The 24,624-nt window shown below is 33.4% G+C and overlaps 1 protein-coding gene across 3 annotated transcripts in view; it reads right to left on the bottom strand.

Moving 5' to 3' along the window:
• The window catches only part of LOC114325468 (receptor-type guanylate cyclase Gyc76C-like), a 435,588-nt gene that overhangs the window by 32,616 nt on the left and 378,348 nt on the right, over positions 1–24,624 (bottom strand). For all 3 annotated transcript variants that reach the window (XM_050648929.1, XM_050648932.1, XM_050648931.1), the window contains exons 11-21: positions 24,253–24,546; positions 23,881–24,141; positions 20,592–20,663; positions 17,608–17,773; positions 16,986–17,135; positions 9,740–9,932; positions 9,472–9,612; positions 6,660–6,882; positions 4,920–5,064; positions 2,701–2,853; positions 2,382–2,621 (exon numbers count right to left, since the gene is read on the bottom strand). In XM_050648929.1, coding sequence (XP_050504886.1) covers positions 2,382–2,621; positions 2,701–2,853; positions 4,920–5,064; positions 6,660–6,882; positions 9,472–9,612; positions 9,740–9,932; positions 16,986–17,135; positions 17,608–17,773; positions 20,592–20,663; positions 23,881–24,141; positions 24,253–24,546 — 2,038 coding nt within the window. The remainder of the gene's footprint in view (positions 1–2,381; positions 2,622–2,700; positions 2,854–4,919; positions 5,065–6,659; positions 6,883–9,471; positions 9,613–9,739; positions 9,933–16,985; positions 17,136–17,607; positions 17,774–20,591; positions 20,664–23,880; positions 24,142–24,252; positions 24,547–24,624) is intronic.

The raw sequence follows: 24,624 nt of genomic DNA, 5'->3' as shown, positions 1-24,624 counted from the left end.
AATATCAGTGAATAACACACGTTTAGATTGGAAACAAGAAGTTTCTCATTTGGGAGTTATTCTAGATAGTTCCCTTTCTTGGAGAAGTCAAATTGAAAAGATGGCATTGAGGGCTTCCAGTGGAGTCAATATTATTCGTTGTTTGTGTCGAACTTGGTGGGGAGCACATCCTGCAACTTTACTCACTCTATATAAGGCATACATTAGATCACATCTTGACTATGGATCTATTTTTCTGGGAGGTTGTGCACGTTCTCTACTTGCAAAATTGGATAAGGTTCAGTATAGAGCTCTTAGAGTGGTAGGGGGATTTATGAGGTCTTCTCCAGTTCATATAATTTTGTCAGAGTGTGGAGAAACACCGTTAGATCTTAGAAGAATATGGCTAGCATCTAAATTCATTTTAAAAGTAGTAGCCTATGACAACCCAATATATGCCTCAATTGAGCAATTTCACAATGTTTTTATGGGTTACTTTAGTTTTTGGAGAAGAAAATATTTCCCACCAATACTGGCTGCTTTCCAGAATACTTTACATGAAATTCATGAGGTAGCACATAGCTCCTTATTTCCTTGTCACTCCTTTCCACTTAATATTCAGATTTCTCCTATGGCTTATGAAACTGTCAATATGGGCAAAGAGGCAAATAACCAAACCAAGTTTATGGAATGGTACCTCAATAACTGGTCAGAATATAAACTTATTTTCACAGATGGATCCAAAGATAAACAAGGTAATGTAGGTATTGGGATATACCTTAACGAGAGAACACAGTTAACAGCAAGATTACCATCCGCTAATTCAATTTGCTCAGCAGAAGTATTTGCCATTAAAAAAGCATTAGAGTTAATCCAACAGAATAATTTTACAAAGTGCCTCATCTGTAGTGATTCTAAAAGTGCTCTAGAAAAAATCACAAGACCAAGCTACAAGGCGGCAATAGACTCACAAACTCTCCAACTAAAACAAAAACTATGTGAATTTGATGAACAACAAAGAGAAATTAAATTTGCATGGATTCCAAGTCACACTGGAATTATTGGGAATGATAGAGCTGACCATCTTGCGAATCTTGGAAGAAAGCTGCCTATTAGTGAAGAACCAAAGGCCCACTTTAAAGATTTTCAAATTAAATATAAAGAAAATCTATGGATTGGTTGGGAAAATCGTTTCCAACAAATAGGACAGGCAAAAGGAATTACTTATTGCTCACAAGTTACAGTTCCATATAAAAAGGCATGGTTTACAAAATTTCCCAACCTGGGGAGAGGTATAATCACACAAATGTGTCGTATGAGAAGTGGACATTGTAGTGTTCCTGTACATTTATTTAGATTGAAGGTAGTGAATTCAAACCAGTGTTTATGTGGCAGTGTAGGAACTTTACAACATGTTTTATTGGAATGTACTAGGTTCCAAAGAGAGTCCCAGTTGCTTAGAAGGGAACTAGAACGTGATCCGACATTAACTGATGTGTTGTTTAAAAATTTAAACTCAAAGACATTAATCGCAGTGCAAAAGTTTTTAACATCAACAATGACTCGTGTGTAGCTTGCTTAAAACTTTAGACTTTATGCTTGCTTGCAATGCATGTGCTTTGTGCTTAGTGCGGTTTTGCGTGGTAGTACTAGACCATTAATAGTAGAACTTTAGTTATGGAACTTATAAACAATTACAAAGTTTTTTTTTTAGCTCTTAATTATTTCAGATTCAGGAGCTATGAGCTTAAGCCCAGATGTACCTCAGGTACGGCTCTTGAATATTCAAGTCTATATTCACGGATCCTGGCCGGATAGCCCTAGTAGCTAAGGCCATTCAAATGAAGAGAAGAAGAACTTCATTGTGACACATTATTGCAATGTGTTTGGCCTAATTTTGGGCTGAAAAACTGAAAAAAATGTATTACATTTTTACAAAATTTTGGAATATGTTTAATTCGTAGAACAATTTTAACAGTTGTTTTCAATACAGATTTCAATCCTCTACAAATAGTTTCTAAGGTCTTTTGATGTAAAATAATTAGGGAAGCAGGAATTCAACAGTTTAGAATTTTACATTGAGTTTCCTATGGAATCCTCGGAATATTTATGAACGCGGATTTCACGAAAGAAAAAAATATTTTCGTCCTGGTGTTCAACCGTTCAAAAATTGTTTTATCTTCAGTAGGGCAGTTTTGTAGACGTGTCTATGCAAATATGACTAAAGAACAAAATAAACTAACAAATTTTAACTTTGACAACTTTACATCATCTTTACATATTAAAAAAAAATAAAAACTATAATAAATATATAAATGTTCATGAAGAGCATCTGCCACCAAAAAATAATAATAGTTTGTACTATGGAATCAACAAAATAATACCTAAATATTTCCACTTACCTCTCGGTACACTAGAATGCCGTCTACTGTGCAGGCCTTCGAATCCTATACACACAGATGGCTGTCTAGAATCCGAATTAAGCTTTGGACTCTTTCTAGGTCGACAAAATAACGGAGGTAACTCAGCCAGATCGACCTCGCGCCTCTGTATCGCTAGCTCCGTCGCTCCCGTCAACCAGTACGTCTTAACCTCTCCTTTTCCTTTCATACTCACTATACCCCTTTCCTCCACGGTGTAACCTATAAAAAGTCCGTTGTACAAGTGACCAAAACAACAGCAAAGAGTTACTAAAATTGTGCTACACTTTTAGCAAATTACCTCCAAGTTTATCCAGAGCTTCTTTACATTGGGCGCTGATGTGTATCTTGAGAGGCTCTCCGTTACTTTCCATTCGAGATGCTGTGTTGACTGTGTCGCCAAACAAGCAGTACCTTGGCATCGTCAAACCTACTACACCAGCGACTACAGGACCTTTAAAAATAAGTGGCGAAATCAGTAGGATAATGATAGTGTGCATTATGTGCTTTAAGTGCAAATAAAAACAAGTATTGTACAGTTTCTTATGAATTTAGTCACTTTAAAATCCTAGAAAGCAATATAATATATCAGATGGTCTATACAGGGTGATTGATTAGTAGGGTAAAGCTCAATAGCTCCGCTATAGTAATAGATAGCAATAAAAGTTAATAACAAAAATTTTAGCCACCTTTGAGCTTCGCATTACAAAATTAGTTAGAATGTTACAGGGTGTTCGATAACACAGTGGCAGAACAAACTTATGTTTTTTTAAATGGAACACCCTATATTTTATTTTAAATTCGAAATCCTGTTAACTTCTCCATCACAAAATTATAAAGGTTTGTTATGTTATACAGGGTATTTACAAAGTTATAACCAATTTTATATGAAAATCGTAACAAGTTCAACTCCCTGTATAAATAAAAATAAGCAAAACAACAATGGTTTATTAATGCCATATTTTTTAACGTATTGTCAAAATTTTCAAGAATGGTCGATATTGCTAATTTTCTTTATATCAAATACAGGGTGAGTCAAAACGCAAGTACATTATTTTCTCAGTAATTTTAAATGGAACACCCTGTATGTTATACCACTATTGAAAAGTACCATTACCGTACTTTAATTTTTAGGTAACATTCCCTATGGCTAAATTTATTAGTTTTCGAGATATTTTCATTTTTCAATGGACCAGTAGCGTGGCCACCCAAATCACCAGAATTTAATAAACTGGACTGCTTTTTTTGGGGTTACGTTAATAATGAAGTTTATAAAATACCACCAACAACAAGGGATGATATGGAAAATAGAATACAAAGTGTATTTCGATGTGTTAATTTACAAATGCTCCGTAGAGTAAGTAGCTCATTCAATGATCGTTTTTAGGCGTATATAAATGTGTTAGGAGATAATTTTGAACACCTTATGTAATTAAATATTAAAAATATTTTATTAAAAGTAGCTTCTAATTTTTCAAACATGTTTTTTTGCAAAATGTATTACTGATAAATTATGTTTCGTTCTTTATTTGTTACATTGTTACATTTACATACAAAAGTAGTGTTTAATTGTCTTCATAAAATATTGTAGTGTTTGTGTGTTTTTTTATAAAATTTATTTCTAATTTTCTTTGTTTATTTGTTGCATTTACATAAAAAGATAGTTTTTAATTGTTTCAAAAATGTTGCATGTAGTGGTTGTGTTTTTGTTTGTAAAATGTATTACTAATAAATTATTTTTATTTCTTTATTTGCTACAGTGTTACATTGATTACCGGATTGATAATCGGTAATCTTCAATTGTCAATTCAGTCATGGCTTACTTAAAATTTAGATAAATTTAAACACCTAAAATAATTTGCTCTGAAAAATGAAAATATCTCGAAAACTAATAAATTTGGACATAGGGAATGTTATATAAAAATTAAAGTAAGTTAATTTTACTTTTCAATAATGATATAAAATACAGGGTGTTCCATTAAACATTACTGAGAAAATAATGTACTTGCGTTTTGACTCACCCTGTATTTGATATAAAGAAAATTAGCAATATCAATAATTCTTAAAAATTTTGACAATAAATAAAAAATATGGCATTAATAAACCATTCCTGTTGTGCTTATTTTTATTTATACAGGGAGTTGAACTTGTTACGATTTTCATACAAAATTGGTTATAACTTTGTAAATACCCGGTATAACATTACAAACCTTTATATTTTTGTGATGGAGAAGTTAACAGGATTTCGAATATAAAATAAAATATAGGGTGTTCCATTTAAAAAAACATAAGTTAGGTCTGCCACTGTGTTATCGAACACCCTGTAACATTCTAACTAATTTTGTAATGTGAAGCTCAAAGGTGGCTAAAATTTTTGTTATTAACTTTTATTGCTATCTATTACTATAGCGGAGCTATTGAGCTTTACCCTACTAATCAATCACCCTGTATAATTAATGGTAAAGAAGGCAAATATAAATAATATGTATTATGAGGTTCAAAAAGGTATTTATTACTGACCTGTATGAATGCCGATGCGTATACAGCACGAATGACCCGGCCTATGAGGTATTTGGTGATTTTTGACAGCTGCTAGTAGGTCCAAAGCCATAGACGCCACCTCACCGGCATGTCTGTTCATGTTTCTTATAGGTAAGCCAGACACCTACACAAAGTTTACGTTTAACAAAAATCGTTTATATAATAATAAAACACTGAAAACTTTTCGTTTTCAATACTACTACTAAGGGAGCATCCATAAACTACGTCGTAAAAAATTTGAACTTTTTAATACCCTCCCCCCTCCGTCGTAATTCGTCGTTTAGAGACGACCCCCCCCTCATGACGACGTCGTCGTTCCAACTCATGACCCCCCTTTCATTGATTAAAAAAAAATATTTCTGTTTTTTTTAATCTAGTATGAGGGGTAGGCGTAAAATCTTGGTCCAATGCTATTTAAATGCATTAATTTTTTTCGAATCCTGAGAAAACTAATAAATATATTTGAAAAATTTAAACGCAGAATAAAAGATTACATTATTACCGATGGTTGAAAGTCCCTTAGAATAAACAAAAGGTTTCTTTTGAATGAAATATTTGAAATGAAAAATCAGACAAAATTTTCTCTTTTTTTTCACCCCTGTAACTTATTAAAATAAACATTGTAGATGTTTTCAGGAACTTTTAGCCCTCGGCAATAATGCAGTCTTTCAATCTACGTTTAAATTTTTCAAAAATCTTTATTAGTTTTCTTAGTATTCGAAAAAAAAATTAATGCATTTAAATAGCATTGGACCAAGATTTTGCGGGGTATGCTTTCTTAACGGCATCATATAAATCTTTATATTTATTTTGTTTTGATTTCGATGCCATTTCTTCTAAAGTATAAATACGACTTACTAGCTAAATAGAACACAATAATATATTTTATTTCTATTCGTTCTTTCAGAACTGTTGTTTCACACACAGTATGCAGCACATAAATGAACTAACAATTTAAATTTTTTTGCTTCCAGACGTTGTTCTGTATTCTGTATAATATAGAAGCCTAGAAGCGATTAAATATAGATACAGATGCGATAAAAGTATCTATAATAGAATTATTCTTTTTAATTTTAACAAAGGTATATTTATTCGTAAACGTTTTGTTTGATTTTCAATTTCATATTAAAAACTATACGTTTTTATATGAATATCTGATACTTTAATGCTGGTAGAAGCTAGTAAAAAAATATTTTTATATGCACAACAGCGACAAATTTAAATATACCAATATATTAAACGACGTCGAATGGGCACTCATACCCCCCTCCTCCCTGTCGTACTCCGTCGTAATAAGCAAGCCCCCTCCCCTCCCTCTTCTCAACGACGTAGTTTATGGATGACCCCTACTACTACACGTCGCGTCGGTTTATAACGTTCTCCGCCGTTTTACGACTTCCAATCGCCACTTCGTTCGGTTGTTTCATAGATCCTCTTCTATGTCTCTTTCTCTCTAGTACTCTTTAACTCCTTCCCTCTCTCACAACGTCTCATACGTCACCCCCGTTTGATAAATGTAAACGGATGTTCCGCAAGGAGTCGATCGGATGTCGTAAAATGACCAGAATGGACCTTACATGTTTTTCACAATTTCCCCAGATCTGGTGAAAAATATGTAAAAATGACTCGTTTTTACTTTAAAATGCTGCGTTTTTCCCCAGATATGAGGACATTTTATTTTTGTGGTTCCGTAATGGTGTAACTAGCTGATTTACTTACCACCATATAGGCATCACCGATTGTTTCCACCTTGTAGACGTCGTAGCCCTTGATGATGCTGTCGAATACTGTGTAGAGATCATTGAGAAAATTAACCACTTGCAAGGGCGTGCTTTCTGCCGACAACGCGGTGAAACCGACGATGTCGCTGAAGTAAATGGTGACCAAGTCGAATGATTCGGGCTCGATGCCGAGTCCTTTGGTTAGTTTTTGTGCTACAGGTCTAAAAATACAAAGAATAGGTAACAATGTCATTGGCGAGAAACCTAAAATTTTTAAATATGCAAATAACTCGTTTTAATGATCGAAGGATCATAGACGAGGGCGGATCTGTAAAAAAACGTCTATTTTTGGATGTGCGAGGTGGCATTCGGATTTTTGCAGATAAAGTTAGGTGACACCTTCAGTAATAATAATTGACTTATGCTCCTTCTCAAATATGCCCGGAACACTAATAAAAAAAATTAAAATATTCAAAAATTTCGAAAAACATCGATTTTGTTCTACTTTCTTTGCTTATAACTTTAAAACGATGCACTTTGGAAGAAAGTCGTAGGGAAATAAAATAATGATAATTGAATTTTGTATGATATACGACTGGTTAAAAATGTCTTCAATTATTACCCTTTCTGCAAAATGGTAATAAATACAAAATAAGGGGGCAAAATAAGCCTGTTTTTATTCAATGTTTTTCAACCACTTTGGTTGCACTTAGAACCTTCGTAATTCGCTTAGAAAATTCTTACAAGATACTTAAACCGTCCACCAAATTTCATTAAAATCGACCTGACAGATTTTACACAATAATTTTGCAATCTAAATTTTTTTTAAAAAGTTCAAATTTTTTAAAGACTTTCTGAACAAAAAGTAGACTATTGATTGTCAAAATTATATTGATATATAACAAAAATAGATTGCTATTTTTTACATATAAACAGGCTCTCTACCTATCTAAAACACTTCATAGAATTAATATCGGATTATATAAGCAGCCTCAGCACTGTTTTAAAGTTATTAAGTTAAGTTAATTTTTTGGCTTATAAACAAATACAGTGAGGACGTTTGAGTTGGAATAAATTCATTTTCTCGAGAATGGGCGTCTCTGGAGATAAATCCCGAAACAGGTCGATTTTTATTTTTAAATTCTAATTTTTTTGGTATATGTATATATCATACTAGTAACGTCATCCATCTGGGCGTGATGACGTAATCGATGTTTTTTTTAAATGAGAATAGGGGCCGTGTGATAGCTCATTCGAAAGGCTATTCAATTTTGTATTCACTAATATAAACATTAACATAATTATTTATACAGGGTGCCCAAAAAAATTTTTTGAATTAAATTAATTGACAAAAAGAAGAATGTACTTATATAATTTATTTAATGCAAAATACATTTTACTGCAGTCAGAAAACAGAAAAAGATGTTAATTTGAAAAATAAACATTGCTTTTCGCTTAATGTTCAAACTGTTAAGAGTGGCAACTTTAATATTGAATTTAAGCGAAAAACAATAGTTATTTATCAAATAAACATTTTTTCCTGTTTTAGGACAACAGTAAAATGTATTTCGAATTAAATAAGTTATATACATTCTTCTTTTCGTCTCAATTAATTTAATTAAGAAAAAATTGGGCACACTGTATAAATAATTATGTTAATGTTTATATTAGTGAATAGAGAATTGAATAACCTTTCGAATGAGCTGTCACACGACCCCTATTCTCATTTAAAAAAATCATCGATTACGTCATCACGTAAAAATTATAAGTTAAAAATAAACATCGACCTGTTTCGGGATTTATCTCCAGAGTCGCCCATTCTCGTGAAAATGAATTTATTCCAACTCAAACGTCCTCACTGTATTTGTTTATAAGTCAAAAAATTGTTTATAACTTTAAAACAGTGCTGAGGCCGCTTAAATAATCCGATTTTAATTCTGTAAAGTGTAATAGATAGGTAGAGCGCCTCTTTATACGTAAAAAAATTAGCAAACTTCTGAATTGTCTATTTTTTGTTTAGAAGGCTTTTAAAAAATTTGAATTTCTTTAAAAAAATTAAGATTGCAAAATTATTATGCAAAATCTATTAGGTCGATTTTAATGAAATTTGGTGGACGGTTTAAGTATCTTGTAAGAATTTTCTAAGCGAATTACGAAGGTTCAACCAAACCGAAGTGCAACCAAAGTGGTTGAAAAAAATTGAATAAAAACAGGCTTATTTTCCCCCCTTATTTTGTATTTATTACTATTTTGCAGAAAGAGTAATAATTTAAGACATTTTAAACCAGTCGTATATCATACAAAATCCAATTATCTTTAATTTTATTTCCCTACTACTTTGTTCGAAAATAAATCATTTTAAAGTTATAAGCAATGAAAGTAGAAAAAAATCGATGTTTTTCGAAATTTTTAAATATTTAAATTTTTTATTAATGTTCCGAGCATATTTGAGAAGGAGCATAAGTCAATTATTATTATTGAAGTTGTCACCTAACTTTATCTGCAAAAATCCGAATGCCACATCTCACATCCACCTCAAAATAGATCTGTCCTGGTCTATCATGCTAACTAATAGTTTTGACTACATATCTTACAATAATATATTCACAGCCAAGAAAAATCCCGCCTAAACAAGACTCACCTCGAAGTTTCTTGGCTATACATATATTATAGTTGTCTACTGGCTACAGTTGTCTATTTAAAGTAATAGCAACATTACCATAAAGGCATAAAGGATTAAATCATTGATTGTGTGCTATCACCTAATGGAAATATCTAGACATTTCTAAAGAAAAGTTAATTATACATACTTTGGCAACATCCTATGCAACAAATCCTCAGTTTTCATCTTTTCTTCGTACAATAATCTCGTTCGTTCGTTAACCAGTTCTTCTAAATTATTTGCGTATGTAACCATCATCTCCATCATCTGATCCATAATATTCTTATTCCTACAAAAGAAAGAACGTTGAACGACAACAATTAGCAACATTGCTTCGTTAAATCGATTGAAATGGAACAAAATATGCTGCTTCTATGAGTGTATTCGTTAAAAAATGACAAAAAGCTTCTACTTACTTTCCGTCTTTCATTCTCTTCAACCTCGTCCGTATAGTAGCGAAGTCCGGTCTATCGTCTAAATTTTCGGCCCAGCAGTCTTTCATACATTGTATAACATAATCATCACAGCCTAATTCGGAATCGTACAATGCGTGTACGTCGGGTCTGAAAGGTTCCTCCCCATTCGGTATCTTCACCATATCTACTATCTCTGTAACAACGAATTACAATAGAATTTTTGAAATATAGCACTACAAATATTGTGTTTAAGAGTTTATGGTCGTTTTGACTGTAAGAAAAATCGTCAACAACCTGTTTTTATTTAGGCGCCCAACGTGGGGCAATATTTTTAACAAGGATGTAACAAAATAAGTTAAGTTAGTGCTTGCTAATGACGACATTTTAACAGTAGAAAATGTTTTTAAATGTCTTAAATTACCACTAAGAACTCTCCCCTAGTGCTTTAGATATTAAATGGGTGTCAAAAAACTATCAACAATCTCTATGCAGAGAGACCAGGAAGAGTTTATTGGTAACTTAATAAGACGTGCTTCTTTCTCCTACATTATTTTTTGCGACACATTTCAGACAGCAAAATTGTATATCCCAAGAATATTTTATTTTTACCTTATGACAAAAGAACATCTTTGACCTGCTGATAGGTCAATGGTACAGCTATACGAGAGTCTATCAAGCATTTTTCACAAGTGCTCAACAGGATTTAGATTAAAAGGAAGACCAAATCTGAGTCAATACTGTGGTAAGCATGACATGTTAATCCAGGAAGTTTTCGAGATAACTTTATGTCTTACGATTACCCTGGAAGATTACAAAGGCTGTTCGATCATTTTTAAACTGATTTTAATTCAAACCATCACATGTCCACCACCCTCTAGCACAGCGTTTCCCAACTGGTGGGTCGCGATCCACTAGTGGGTCGCGATCCACTAGTGGGTCGCGGGCGGATTTCAGGTGGGTCGCGGCGTAGCTCTTAGGCCGTCCGCACATGGGTAAACATCTAGAAACCTTCAACAAACCTTTGATGTTTTTTCAAAGAACTGATTTCGACTCGGTCGAATATGGAGAATGTGGCGTTGGGACCTTACCAGCTATCTTTGCTAATAGCAAAAAATAGCGCTCCGCACACAACAGGCGAGAACCCCATTTTGCCCGTGGCAGAAATAATTTCGTCACTTCTGTTTGACGAAAAACCAGATCAACAGAATATGTAACATGCCCCTATCCAACACTACAGTGACACGTCGAATCAAGGAAATGTCTGTTAACGTAAAGGGTAGTTTAATATCTGCTATGAAAGACAATGAATTTTATTCTTTACAATTAGACGAAAGTACAGATATTGCTGACAAAGCTAATTTATTATGCTTCGTAAGGTTGAGTTTCAATGGATCAGTTGAAGAAGAAATGTTATTTTGCCATACACTAAACACCACTACACCTGGCCAAGACATTTTCGATTCCTTGTATAGTTTTATTAGCAAAAATGGAACTAATTGGTCCAAATGTGTCCGGTTTACAATCGATGGAGGCGCAGGATACGTTGTAAATTATCTTTACTTTGAGAGATTAGTATTGCGTCGTCTGCATAGCAGATTATTTTAAGTTGCTTTTCTCCTATTTAGTATAGTATAGTTGATCCCAAAGATGGCATAACCCAGACATCCAAAGTGAAAGTTATCCTTCAACACCAAATTGTTCTATATGGTCCACACAATGTCCAGAAAAAAGTCACACCATTTTGAGCGTCGGGTTTGGGGGGGAGAGGGGGAGAAATCGGTAAATTCGTAGTTTTTTAAGTTTTTCGTCAATATTTCTAAAACTATGCGGTTTAGCATGAACAACCCTCTATACAAAATTGTTCTACATTAAATTTGAAATAAAAAAGGTCCTATGCATAATCTTTCTAAAATGGATGGTTCCAAAGTTACGGAGGTAGTATAGTATAACTGGTCCAAAAAAGGCCTAACCCAAACATCCAAAGTAAAAGTTTTGCTCCAACATTAAAATGTTCTATATGGTCCACATATTGTTCAATAAAAAGTTACACCATTTTGAGCGTCCGGTTTGGGAGGGAGATGGGAGAGAAGTAGGTAAATTAGTAGGTTTTTTACGTTTTTCGCCAATATTTCTAAAACTATGCTTTAGCGTAAACAATGTTATATACAAAAATGTTCTACATGAAATTTAAAACAAAAAATGTTCTATACATAATTGTTATAAAATTAACGGTTCCAGAGTTACGGAGGGCGAAAGGTCGAGGTTTTCGATACTTTTTATATTTTTTGGACAATATTTATGATATAACTATTAATACCAAAACCCCAGACATCCAAAGTGAAAGTTATTCTCCAACACCAAATTGTTCTATATGATCCACATAATGTTCACGAAAAAGTCACACCATTTTAAGCGTCGGGTTTGGGGGGGAGAGGGGGGAGAAATCGGTAAATATAAAAAGTATCGAAAACCTCCACTTTTCACCCTCCGTAACTCTGGAATCATTGATTTTATAACAATTATGTATAGAACCTTTTTTGTTTTAAATTTTATGTAGAACATTTTTCTATAGAACATTCCTTACGCTAAAGCAAGGTTTTAGAAATACTGACGAAAACCGTAAAAAAACTACTAATTTACCGATTTCTCCCCCATCTCCCCCCCCCCCAAACCGGACGCTCAAAATGGTGTAACCTTTTACTGAACAATATGTGGACCATATAGAACAATTTGGTGTTGAAGGAAAACTTTTACTTTGGATGTCTGGGTTAGGCCTTTTTTTGGACCAATTAACTATACTACCTCCGTAACTTTGGAACCGTTCATTTTAGAAGGGTTATGCATAGGGCCTTTTTTATTTCAAATTTAATGTAGAACAATTTTGTGTAGAAGGTTGTTCATGCTAAACCGCTTAGTTTTAGAAATATTGACGAAAAACGTAAAAAACTACGAATTTGCAGATTTCTCCCCCCTTTCCCCCCAAACCCGACGCTCAAAATGGTGTGACTTTTTTCTGAACATTATGTGGACCATATAGAACAATTTGGTGTTGGAGGATAACTTTCACTTTGGATGTCTGGGTTTGGGTCTAACTATACCATACTAATTTGGTATCCTTTTTTAGTTCTTATTTTTTTTTTATTATTTCATCCATGATCAGGTTGAACAATACAAGACTCAGGACCCATTGCCAGCTTCAATTGGGTCAGTTAGTTCTTCTTTTACTTTAACTTTTATTGTGTTGTTCTGGTAGATACTTTCGATCGTTTTTTTTTTTTCGAACGTAAATATTTTATACATGAACACGTTTATTGTCTGTCGCACTTTTGATGCCAAAAAACGCGGCACCACTATACGCTAGTCATTAGCTTTTTGCTGTGTGAAAATTAAATTTACCCCATTTATTTCACGTCGTTTCAACTTCAAAAAACTAATTAGTCGAATGCATGCAATTTTCCCATTTTCATTTAAATATTTCTTTGATATAAGCCTAATTATGCTACTCGCAGAGTGAAAACGTGCACAAACCTTTTGATATATTTAAAACCCTTTCAACCTTTTAAAATAATTAAACTTTTCGCGAGAAATAATATGCTGTATACAGAAAGTTTGAAAAAACATACAAGCTTGTCATACCCAGGCTAGTTCCGAGTTTATTTTAGTATTTTGAATAAATTTTGGTGTAACAGAGAGATGTATTATGATGAAATGAAATGAAATAACATCATTGTTATGTTGAGTTAATGTACATTTTAGAAAAATATTTTTTTGGAATGTCAAAGTCATTCTTTTACATGAGGATCTTCTTCTTAAGGTACCATATCCTATCTTCTATCGAAGATTGGATATCAACATGGCCATTTTTATTTTACTTACAGCAGCTCTAAATAGTTGGTTAGAGCTCAGACCAACCATGGCCAAACATTGCCTTAGATTTCATAACCAGAAGGTTCGTCTTCTTCCTACATTTCTTTTACCTTTTGTTTTGCCCTCTATAATCAAACGTAGCAGACTATTACGAGGACTTCTTACTATATTCTTCTTCTTCTTCCTCTTTATAAGCAATTCTGCTGGTTCATTGGTGGATTGATACCTCTATGGAAGGTTGTCACTCCATCTTTTGCGCGGTCGGCCGATACTTCTTCTGCCGATTGGTGATTTATCTCGTGCTATTTTGACCACACCTGTCTCCCACATTCTCGTTATGTGGTTATTCCATTCTTTTTTTTTTCTATTTAGTGTCCATTCGTTTATACACTGTACGTTACATTGTCTTCTAATATCTTCGCTCCTCTTTCGATATCTCAGTGTATTTCCTGTAATTCTTCTCAGTACTCTCATCTCTGCCGTTTCCAGTAGTCTTTGTGTTGTGCCTGTATCGGATCTTGTTTCTGATGCATATGTCATTATTGGTCTTACACTAGGTTTATAAATTCTTCACTTCATCTCAGTGTTAATATGTCGGTTTCGCCATATAGTGTTATTAAGGCATCCTGCCAATCTATTTGCTTTTTGTACTTGATTTCTCACTTCTTTGTCTAGGTCTCCGTAACTTGACAATGTAATTCCAAGGTATTTTACTTCCATTACTTGTTCAATACTAATACCATCAATTTCTATTTTGCATCTGATTGGTTCTTTACTGATTACTATTGTTTTGGTTTTCTGAGATGAAATTGTCATATTGAATTCTTTTGCTCTTATGTTAAATCTGTGGACTAATCTTTGCAGACTATCTTCATCTTGGGCTATCAATATTGCGTCGTCAGCGTAGCAGAGTATTTTTACTTCTTTGTTTCCCATTCTATATCCTCTTCCTTTGTTGACGTTTTTGATGATTTCATCCATGATTAAATTGAAAAGCATAGGACTCAATGAGTCTCCCTGTCTTATTCCGCTGCCTATATCTATAGGTTCTGTAAGTTGTCCATCTATTCTGACTTCCATTTTGTTGTTTTGGTAGATGCTCTCAATAATTTTTATGATATCTAGAGGGACTTCTCTATTATACAGAAGATGGATTACATCTTTGAGTCTTACTCTGTCAAGTGCTTTCTTTAAGTCAATCAGACATAGAAATGCTGGTCTATTATACTCTAGTGATTTCTCAGTAATTTGCTTTATGACGAATATTGCATCTGTACACGATCTTCCAGTACGAACACCCTGTTGTTCATCTGCTAAACTTATCCTCTGCTGATTCATTACGTCTTGTAAGATTTTAGTTGTAAGTTTTAGGGTAGTATTTAACAAGTTGATACCTCTGTAGTTTTCTGGCTGCTTTTTATCTCCTTTTTTGAATAATAGAATTAGTTCGCTCGTTCTCCACTCTTCCGGTATTTTATTGTGTTTTATGATTTTGTTAATTAATGTTGTCAATTTTTCTGTCATTGCTGCTCCACAATATTTCAGTAATTCGTTTGGTATTCCATCCTTACCTGCAGCTTTTCTGTTCTTCAGCTTTTCGAGTGTTTTTCGTACTTCCTGTGCACTTATATTAACATCTTCATTTGTGGTAATTTCTGGTGTTTCCGGTTCTAGCATCATTTTTCTAGCTTTCATCTAGCTTTTTTATATAGTCAATCCATGTATCCTTTTCTATGTGTTTTGGTTCTATTAGTTCCTTTACCTCCGTTCTTTGACCTCTTATAAAGCGCCATATTTCCTTTTGGAGACCATAAAAATCATGTTCCATTTCTTTCGAAAAATGTTCCCAGTGATAATTTTTTATTCTTCTTACTACTGAATGTGTTTCGTTTCTTATATTTTTATAATTATTATCGTATGCCTCTTGTGTTTTCCATGGAGTTCTTCGTCTTGGAAGCGATTTATTTTTATTAATGCTTCTTTCACCAAGAACTTCCTTGGCTGAGACTAAATATTGGACTTAATTTTTGTCCAGCTTTCTTCGACTCCGTCACTTTCTGTGATATACATGTTGCTGCTTTTTTCCGTTAGTCTTTTTTGGAATAGGTATCTTGTGGAGTCGTCCTGTAAGCTTTCGACTTTAATCTTAGAGGTGTATTCTGCTGATGCTAGTGCTCTTACATCCAAGATTAGAGACGGGTGTAACTCTCTATTCGACAGAATATAGTCTATCATAGATCTTTGTCCTCTAGTGTTTTCAAAAGTGTATTTGTATTGTTCTTTGTGAGGGAAAAATGTATTGTTAATTCGTATTTCATTTATGACCGAAACATTCAATTTATAATTGTCTGTAAAATTTCTTCCCTCTTATTAACCCTATCAAGGACTTCAATATTGCTAATTTTGTCTACCCATGATATTCGTAGCATTCTTCGATAACACCAACGCTCAAAAGGTTCCAATTTCTTAATCTCTAATTGGCTTCAATGTTCAGGCCTCAGATCCGTAGAGCAAAGTTGTAAAAACGTAGCAGAGCAACAGCCTTATCCTTAGATCCATTCTTAGGTCTCTACTAAACAATAGATGTTTCATTTTCACAAATTTTACCCTTGCTATTTATATACGGCTTTTAATATCTTGTGTTTGTTCTGCGTTTTGACTAACCGATGTTCCTAGATCATTGTATTTGTCTACCCTTTCTATCTGGATCTTATTAATATGGAGTGTCTCGTTGTCTTTTGGATGTTTTGTAATGACCATGAATTTGGTTTTCTTTAAGTTCATTTTAATATCAAACGCCATACATGGTACACTTTTCGTTCAGTCGTTCCAGTATGTTTGTCAGCCTTTGAAGAGTTAAAGTAAATATGACCATGAGGATCTGCCAAAAGTTAATCAGCTGGTGTAGAAAACTACGGACATTTTTTGGCAGCAGTGTCGCCAGTTTTCTTTTTTTTGCTGAACTAGGTATTGCAGAACCAGACGATGACGATGAGGTAGATCCTGAAGATCCTTTCCCTTTTGTCTATACCAACGATCCACTAGTCTGCTTTTTTCGAATGGTGAAGATATTTTGTGGCGTTCCAGAGGCCAACGCAACCGAAGAGGGTGATAATTGATTTTCTGCATCTGCCATTTCGTCAAATATATAAAAAATCGTTATATGAGGTATCTAGCTATTCTCTAACCGAGAAATTAATACTCAGACCACTCTCAAAATAACACAAAAAACGATTTGACAATTTGTAAATATACAATTAAGAAAAAATAAAATAGTCATCTTGAAAATTAGGATGTTTAAAAATGGCTTCAAAGTTATTCTACATCGCAAATTCATCCGTTTTTAAGATCAGCCTTATGCACATAAAAAAATTCTTACCTTTTGGTTCATATCCAGTGATGCCAAATGGCCCCTTTCTTCCGAGAATCTCGTAAAGAATAATGGCAAAGCTGTAGACGTCTGCCTTTTGGTTCCCGCGAAGATAATGACTAGGGTGTCTTAAGATTTCTGGAGCTTTCCAAAATAAATCTGGAAAACGTCAAGCAATTTTAAATGTAATCAAGTGAAACTGGAAAAGTACCTATAGAGTTCAAAACTCACAATTTTTTTGAGTATTGAAATCCAAATTGATCTTTTTTTGGAGTATTTTGAGTATTTTTTGGAGTATTTTTGAAAAAATCAAGTAAAACCGTATATATTTAGATATTAAGTACTTATCGAGTTCAGAATTTAAAAATTTTTGTAGTATTGAGTCCAAGATTTTTCCAAAAGTACTGAAAAGAAATATAATGTATGTGGTATTTTTGAAAAGGTAGTTGAACAATTAAAATGAGGTATCACACAACCCCCTTTCCATTAAAGATTTTGAGGGTTGTCTCCGCCCCAGCTAGAGGGGCTCACAAATAAATCTGACGTGTTTTTGCACGTTTTTAGATTATTTATACCAAATTATAGGGGGGTGGTACCTTTCCAAATTGACATACTGTATACAGGAACTTACTTCTATAATACTGGTGTTCACCTATACTATCACTTTCTGCACACTGCCTCATTTCAGGCAAACCAAAATCTGTTACTTGGAGCACCCATCTACTGGTGACGACACAGTTTGAAGACTTTAAATTACCATGGCTAACTAACATTGAATTGTGTATATACAACATACCCTAAAAACATTAAAAACATTATTAATCGCCAAATTGTCATAAAAAAGCAGACAAGATAAATAAAACATGTTATAACTATCTATATTTGTTTACATACAAAATTAACTAGAGATTTAAGGGAAGCGTCCACATAGTAGGGGAGCGAAGTATGCTAAATGTGCAGTCACTCGAGCGCTTAGGGGACCTATTGGGTTGTGAAGAGTAGGTCCTAAAACCAAAAAAAGTTGAGTAAAGTTTTCCATTTTAGTGGGCGCTTGCCATTTTTTAATTTAATTTTCCATTTCCAACAATCGTTTTTTCCGATTATAGCGCTATCTATCCATAATTTGCAAAAATGTTTCGAATAAAAGTGGCTTATTTTTACGTAAAAAATCCAAATCTGGAATAAAAATTTGGGGCTCCTATTTAAGATTTTAAAGTAACCCCCCACTCCACCTCCGTGGGGGTCGTGTTTAGTACCATTCGATAGATTTTTCAAAAACACTGATTAAGTGTATTTTGCAGTTTTTCGATCTAATGTTTATTTTGCGAAATATTGCGGGATTTGTATTTAAAATTTTAAATTTACCCCCCACCCCTCTTCGTGGGGGGTCACGTTTGATATCATTCGATAGATTTTTGAAAAATATTGGACACGTATTTTTTAGTTTTTCGATCTGACGTTCATTTCGCGAAATATTCGCTTTTTTTTTGTGACAATTTTTAACTCGCCCATTTCCTTACGCCCCGCTCAAATCGTCAGATTTTTGAAATATACACTGTTTTGCATGCCCTTAACTTACCTTATCTTAATCTGACAATTTCGAGTATTTTTAAGGATACATTTTTTTTCGGACCCCCCTTAACGAACTCCCCTGTGTTAAGAGCTAATATATGGTAGAGGTGCATCTGCAGGGTACCAGGTTTCTCCCATATGTTAATCTGACGCGCTCGAGTAACTGCAACAATCCCCGCTTGGGCTCCCCTACCAACAGGTCCGCATCGTACGCATCGGATTAATTTTTCTACCACTACCTGCTGTCCACTACCTGCTAGGGTAGAAAAATTACTAAGGTAGACTTTAAAATTGGTCGTTTATTTAATTGAATAATTAATTTATGCATATTAACTATATTTATTAGTATGATAAAATATGATATTTTAATGTACCTATCTGTTTAGTAATAAGAAATCCGCAAAAACGTAAAATATATAGTTCTTTTTTAAATATTTACAAAACGAAACATACTAGGTACATACAACCTGATATCAAAAGAAAACCTGTAATATTTACTACAAAAAGCAATACTCATATACAAGGTGTCCATTTAAAAAAATGAAAAAAATTGTATTAATTTGCAAATAGTGATCACATTGTATATTATGTTGATATACCTATGTCAAAGATATTAAATTATTTAAAAATGACACTACACTGGTAAAAAATCTCATATGTCATTTTAAATATTTCGAAAATTATTAACTTTAGACCTTTAAAACCTTACACAAACTCTACAAGTTTTTAAAAAATACATTCAAAAATGATTTGTAAACAATCTTTATCGGCATAGTAATATTACAGCTTATACACCTCTCGGTAGACCGCAAGATATAGCAGAAACACGACGGTAGACCGCATAGCAGCACCCATTTTTTAACTTATACATTTGGGTATAAAGGAATACACAAAGCTGTTACAATTTGATTTAAATGGAAAATAGTAACTACATCAGTAAAAGTTTCTTTAAAGATTAATTAAAGTTGCCTTTCTGAAATCGGTAAAATACTTTCTGTGTTTTTAAACTATGCACTTGAACACACTTTGCTTGCTTTTTCATCTTTTGTGAGGGACAACGAATACACTTCTCTCAGGAACATCATTAACAAGTCTAATATTTTTTTAAAAGTTCATTGCATTTAATATAGAAAAATATGTTGTTTTTTTAACGAGAATAATTTTCATAGTTAGATACTCAAGATATCTTAAAAAAGACCAATAAACATGAAAAATGAGTAATATTTATGATATTTCAATCCCCATAATCAACTTATCATGGACTGTAATATTTTTACCTGAATATACCTATATATAAAATAAAAGTTAAAACTGAGTTTACTTGTTTCATTACCAAGAAGACAATCGTCAAATGCAAAAAACCGTAAGTTAGCTCCCACTGGGCCAAGCTAAATTCCGAACAGAGTGCGTGGGGTGCGTCCACTGATCGGCATTCCGAATGATTCATCGGCACGCATCGCAAAAGTTGCCTTTCGAAGCAACCCTTCGGCATTACCGATGATGCGATTTGTACCATGCGGATCAGTGGACGCAGTTACATAAGTTTTTGTATAAGGCAAACTAAAATCCGTTGCGTACGATGCGTCCGATGCGTACGATGCGGGTCTGTGGACGCTTGCATATATAGCCCAATTATATTACAATTTACGACAAACACAAGTGTATTTTCCAATTAGTGTAGAATATCTACTAAGTTGTCATGAAATGGAAATATTTAAATTACTAATAAACTACTTGAAAGAAATAAATATAGTCATTTAAATGAAATAGGTATTAATATAACAAAACTGAGAGTTGTCATGAAATGGAAATATTTAAATTACTAATAAACTACTTGAAAGAAATAAATATAGTCATTTAAATGAAATAGGTATTAATATAACAAAACTGAGAGAATGGTATGGATGTACATCAAATTAACTTTTCAGAGCAGCCGTATCTAAAGTCTGAATAGCTATGATGATTTCCTACCTTCGTCGCGGAGATGACACTTGAAGAAGAGAAGATAAGATGTGAAATAGTTAACTAATGAATTGTACTTACCTTGATGAGATCATGAACTAAAGACGCTACAAACATTTTGTCCAACTTAATATCTTCATTTTCTACAATATCCTACAAGAAAAAACAACTACAAATGTTTGTTCATTGTTATCCTATCATGTAGTAAGCCAGAGTAAGTGTGACTAGAGGTTTGTCCCAACAAACAGTCCAGAAGTCGGCACGAAACGTTTGTTCATTATTTGTATCGTCCGGTGATAGTAAGGACAAAAACAGACGGACCACTTTGCAGCGCTACTCTGTGGATCCACAAAGCAGCTTTCGATGATTAGCCGTAAATTCTTATGTAAATTAAACGTACCCTTCCGATCATCGCTGGTAGTGACGTCCATTAGCCGCAAAACCTATTCAGACGGACCACTTTTGTAGCTGCCGCAGATATTGACGATAGTTTACACAGTGATGACGTAAAATTAATTTTGATTCCGAAAGATTTTGAACTGAAGTCCAAAACAGAGCGGCTATATTGGATATAAAACCCGAGTGTATAGCAATAGGGCATTGAAACGAAAAGCGTGTGACGAGATCTGTGAATTATTTGTTCCTGATTTTAAAGAAGGAATATCGGAAAGAATAATAGTCCAGGGCGCATCTGTTTTGAGATGGACGTTGAGAGGTGACTCATATTTTTTTGCATAAATTGCTTGAAAATAACTCAAATAATAATATTTGAGTTATCCTCCCACTCAAAATGGTCCGGAACATTGTTTAAATAATCAAAATGTCAAAATATGAAGGAAAAATTCGATTTTTTTATTGGTTTTTTGATTATAACTTTAAAACTATTCATTTCTGAGAAAATTTGTCTGATAAAAAATGCGTAATTAAATTTCCTACAATATAGAATTGGTTAAAAATTTAAAAAATAGCCACCCTTGTTGCAAAATAGCAATCATTGAGAAAAAACCATACAAAAACAAGTATTCGCATTTTACGTTTTTCAACCATTTATGCTACACTTAGGACTTTCATATTTACCCAGAAAAACTTTATGATATAGTAAAACAACACTGTAAATTTCATTAAGATCGGTTTAATAGATTTTGCAAAATAAATTTTGCAATCCAGCTTTCGCAAAAAAATTCATTTTTTTTAAATTTTGCAGGACTGAAAATAAAGCAGATAGCAAGTTGAATTTTTTTTCTTACAGAAGTGCACTGTACCTTTCATTTTCAATTTGCAAAATTAAAATCGATTAATTACCACCGCGTCAGGAAATTTTTTAAATAAACATTAATTTTTGGTGTTACGCGCAGGACAGCGGTGTTTGATTCACACAAGTTGATTTCCACCAAAATTTCTTCCAATCTTTATCTAATATATTATTTTCTTACTCTATATTTTGTTGTATTTTAATATTTTAATTTCACAAAAATCAAACTAATTTTATTATTGTTTGTGAAATATTGTTTAAACAATTACATATATTTAAAAAGAATAAACTTTTATTCTCTAAGTTAAAATATATGAACAAAGAAAGTTTTTGCTAAAAAAAGTGTTATTTCAAAGGATAGAGTATGTGTTTTTATTTTACAATAAACAAATTTATTTATTTATATCGAAATGTAATAAAAATTAAAATGTATCAATCATTATCAAAGGTCAATGGAATGGCCAATCAGAGCAAATTATCCGCTGTCCTGCGCGTAGCACCAATAATTACTGTTTATTTAAAAAAATTCCTGACGCCGTGGTAGTTAATCGATTTTAGTTTTGCAAATTGCAAATGAAAGGTACACTTCTAAAAGAAAAAAAATTCAACTTGCTATCTGCTTTATTTTCAGTCCTGTAACATCTTGAAAAACTGAATTTCTTTTGCGAAAGCTGGATTGCAAAATTTATTTTGCAAAATCTATTGAACCGATCTTAGAAATTTACAATATGTATTGTTTTACTGTATCATAAAGTTTTTCCGAGTAAAATATGAAGGTCCTAAGTGTAGCATAAATGGCTGAAAAACGTAAAATGCGAATACTTGTTTTTGTATGGTTTTTTCGCAATTATTGCTATTTTGCAACAAGGGTGACTATTTTTTAAATTTTTAATCAATTCTATATTGTAGTAAATTTAATTACGCAACTTTTATGTCAGTGCAACTTTTCTCGGAAATGAATACTTTTAAAGTTATAATCAAAAAACGAAGAAAAAATCGAATTTTTCCGTCATATTTTGACATTTTGATTATTTAAACAATGTTCCGGACCTTTTTGAGAGGAAGGATAACTCAAATATTATTATTTGAGTTATTTTCAAGCAATTTCTGCAAAAAAATTTGAGTCACCTCTTAATGTCCAAATGTACTAATATTTTTACAGATGCCCTGGTCTATAAATCCGGTAAGAAATATTTTCTCTATTAATATTTACATTTTATTATACATTTTAATTTATTACATATATATCTGTCCGATGTTATCCGTCGTATGTGACGACGCTTTACTTCGACGACGCCGTAATAAAAGAAGTAGAAGGAGACCTTCTTCGTCTGAATCCATCGTTGAACTGAACAAAACAAATACATACTCACAATCTTGTTTGTTTATGATAAATTGTGATGTCCCATCCTTAGGCCAAAAAAGGTTTTATTGTTTGTTGTTGAAAACAAAACGATAAGATATCAGTTAAAAGGGGGTTGCAAACTAACATGTTTAGATATATTCAATGTCATCATCTCCTTAAAATAGGACCTCGTTCACTCAGTTGTCAGGTTGGAAATCTTACTATTTGTGTGTGCTTTTTGTGTTGAAAATTGTATCAAACTATTTTACGGCTGTAGGATACCAGATGTACTGGTTGATTTTTTATGTGCTTCTATCTGTGATATAGCTGCTTTTGTCTGGTTCTTCTTAATTCCATTTATGGAGTTTATTGGTATTTTTTCAAACGGGTTGAAATTTTATAAAATGTTTAAAACTATGGACATTACAAACACTGATTTTGACGAACATACTTTTGTAAAAAATTATTAGCCGGCAAGTTTTTAATCATTTGAACAAACTTACTGTTTTTTCTCACTCATTACATTAAATGCCAAACGCTTCGCAGCGTAGTCGTCGGCGCTAGAAAATCGCATGTTTCAGCCACTTTGTGGATCTACAGAGTAGCGCTACTCCGTCTGGCTTTGCCCTTAAACGAAAATCGATTCTAGTGCGCAGGTCAGCCCAACGAGTACTTACATTACCGTGTACTAAAATTATCTTCACGAAACTGTCACTTACGTTGAAAAAAAAATTGAAATTTTGGATGAAATTGAAATTGAAAAAAAAACTTACGTATAAACTTCCTTTGGCACAATAATCAGTGACTAGTAAAATTGAGGTGGGCTGCACGCAGGCTCCGATGAAAGAGTTGACGTTATCGTGCCTAAGTTCCCTCAGCAGACGCATCTCTTTCATAACTTCGCGCGATATGTCCTTTTTCCTCGTAAAGTTCAATTCTTTTATCCTAACGACTACGCCCCTGTATTGGGCCGTGGTAGCGAACACCTGAAGGCCGCCCCTGGATTCGTACGTACTAGCGCTAGCCAGACTCAACTGAAACAAAACAAATGTAAATATGTCGATATGTGCAGAAGAAGTTATATGCTTGTAAAAGATTTAAAATTACATTCGGCAATTACAGACTTCTTTGTATCATCCACTTACCCGGCTTGGACTCGAGACGATGTCTCTGTTAAAATAATCCTGAATCTCTTCCCGGCTGATCTTCCACAGCAACCCCTCTATTTCTTGCTCTATCTTCCACTTTCTGTATATGCTCATGGTGATTACTCCAAAACAGAAGAGCATAATGGCGAGAACCCCTGCAGCGATGATGCTGTTGAGTTGCGTGTTCGGTTTGGGACAGAGCTCATTGTCGAAGCCGCAACTGGGTTGGTCTTTAGGTCTGTTGTAGCCGTCTGGCCAGAAGATTTGGGTATTTGCGTTCAGTTCGTATCTCTAGAATGTAAAGAACATAAGAAATGTTTCTTGGGCGCTCAACGTGGGGCATAAATGCAGCTATAAAAATGTAAGAGC

The sequence above is a fragment of the Diabrotica virgifera genome, chromosome 4 (genome assembly GCF_917563875.1).
Source record: "Diabrotica virgifera virgifera chromosome 4, PGI_DIABVI_V3a".
Taxonomy (NCBI): Eukaryota; Metazoa; Arthropoda; class Insecta; order Coleoptera; family Chrysomelidae; genus Diabrotica; species Diabrotica virgifera.
Note: the sequence above shows the minus strand (reverse complement) of the source record. Positions and strands in the feature narration are given on the sequence as shown.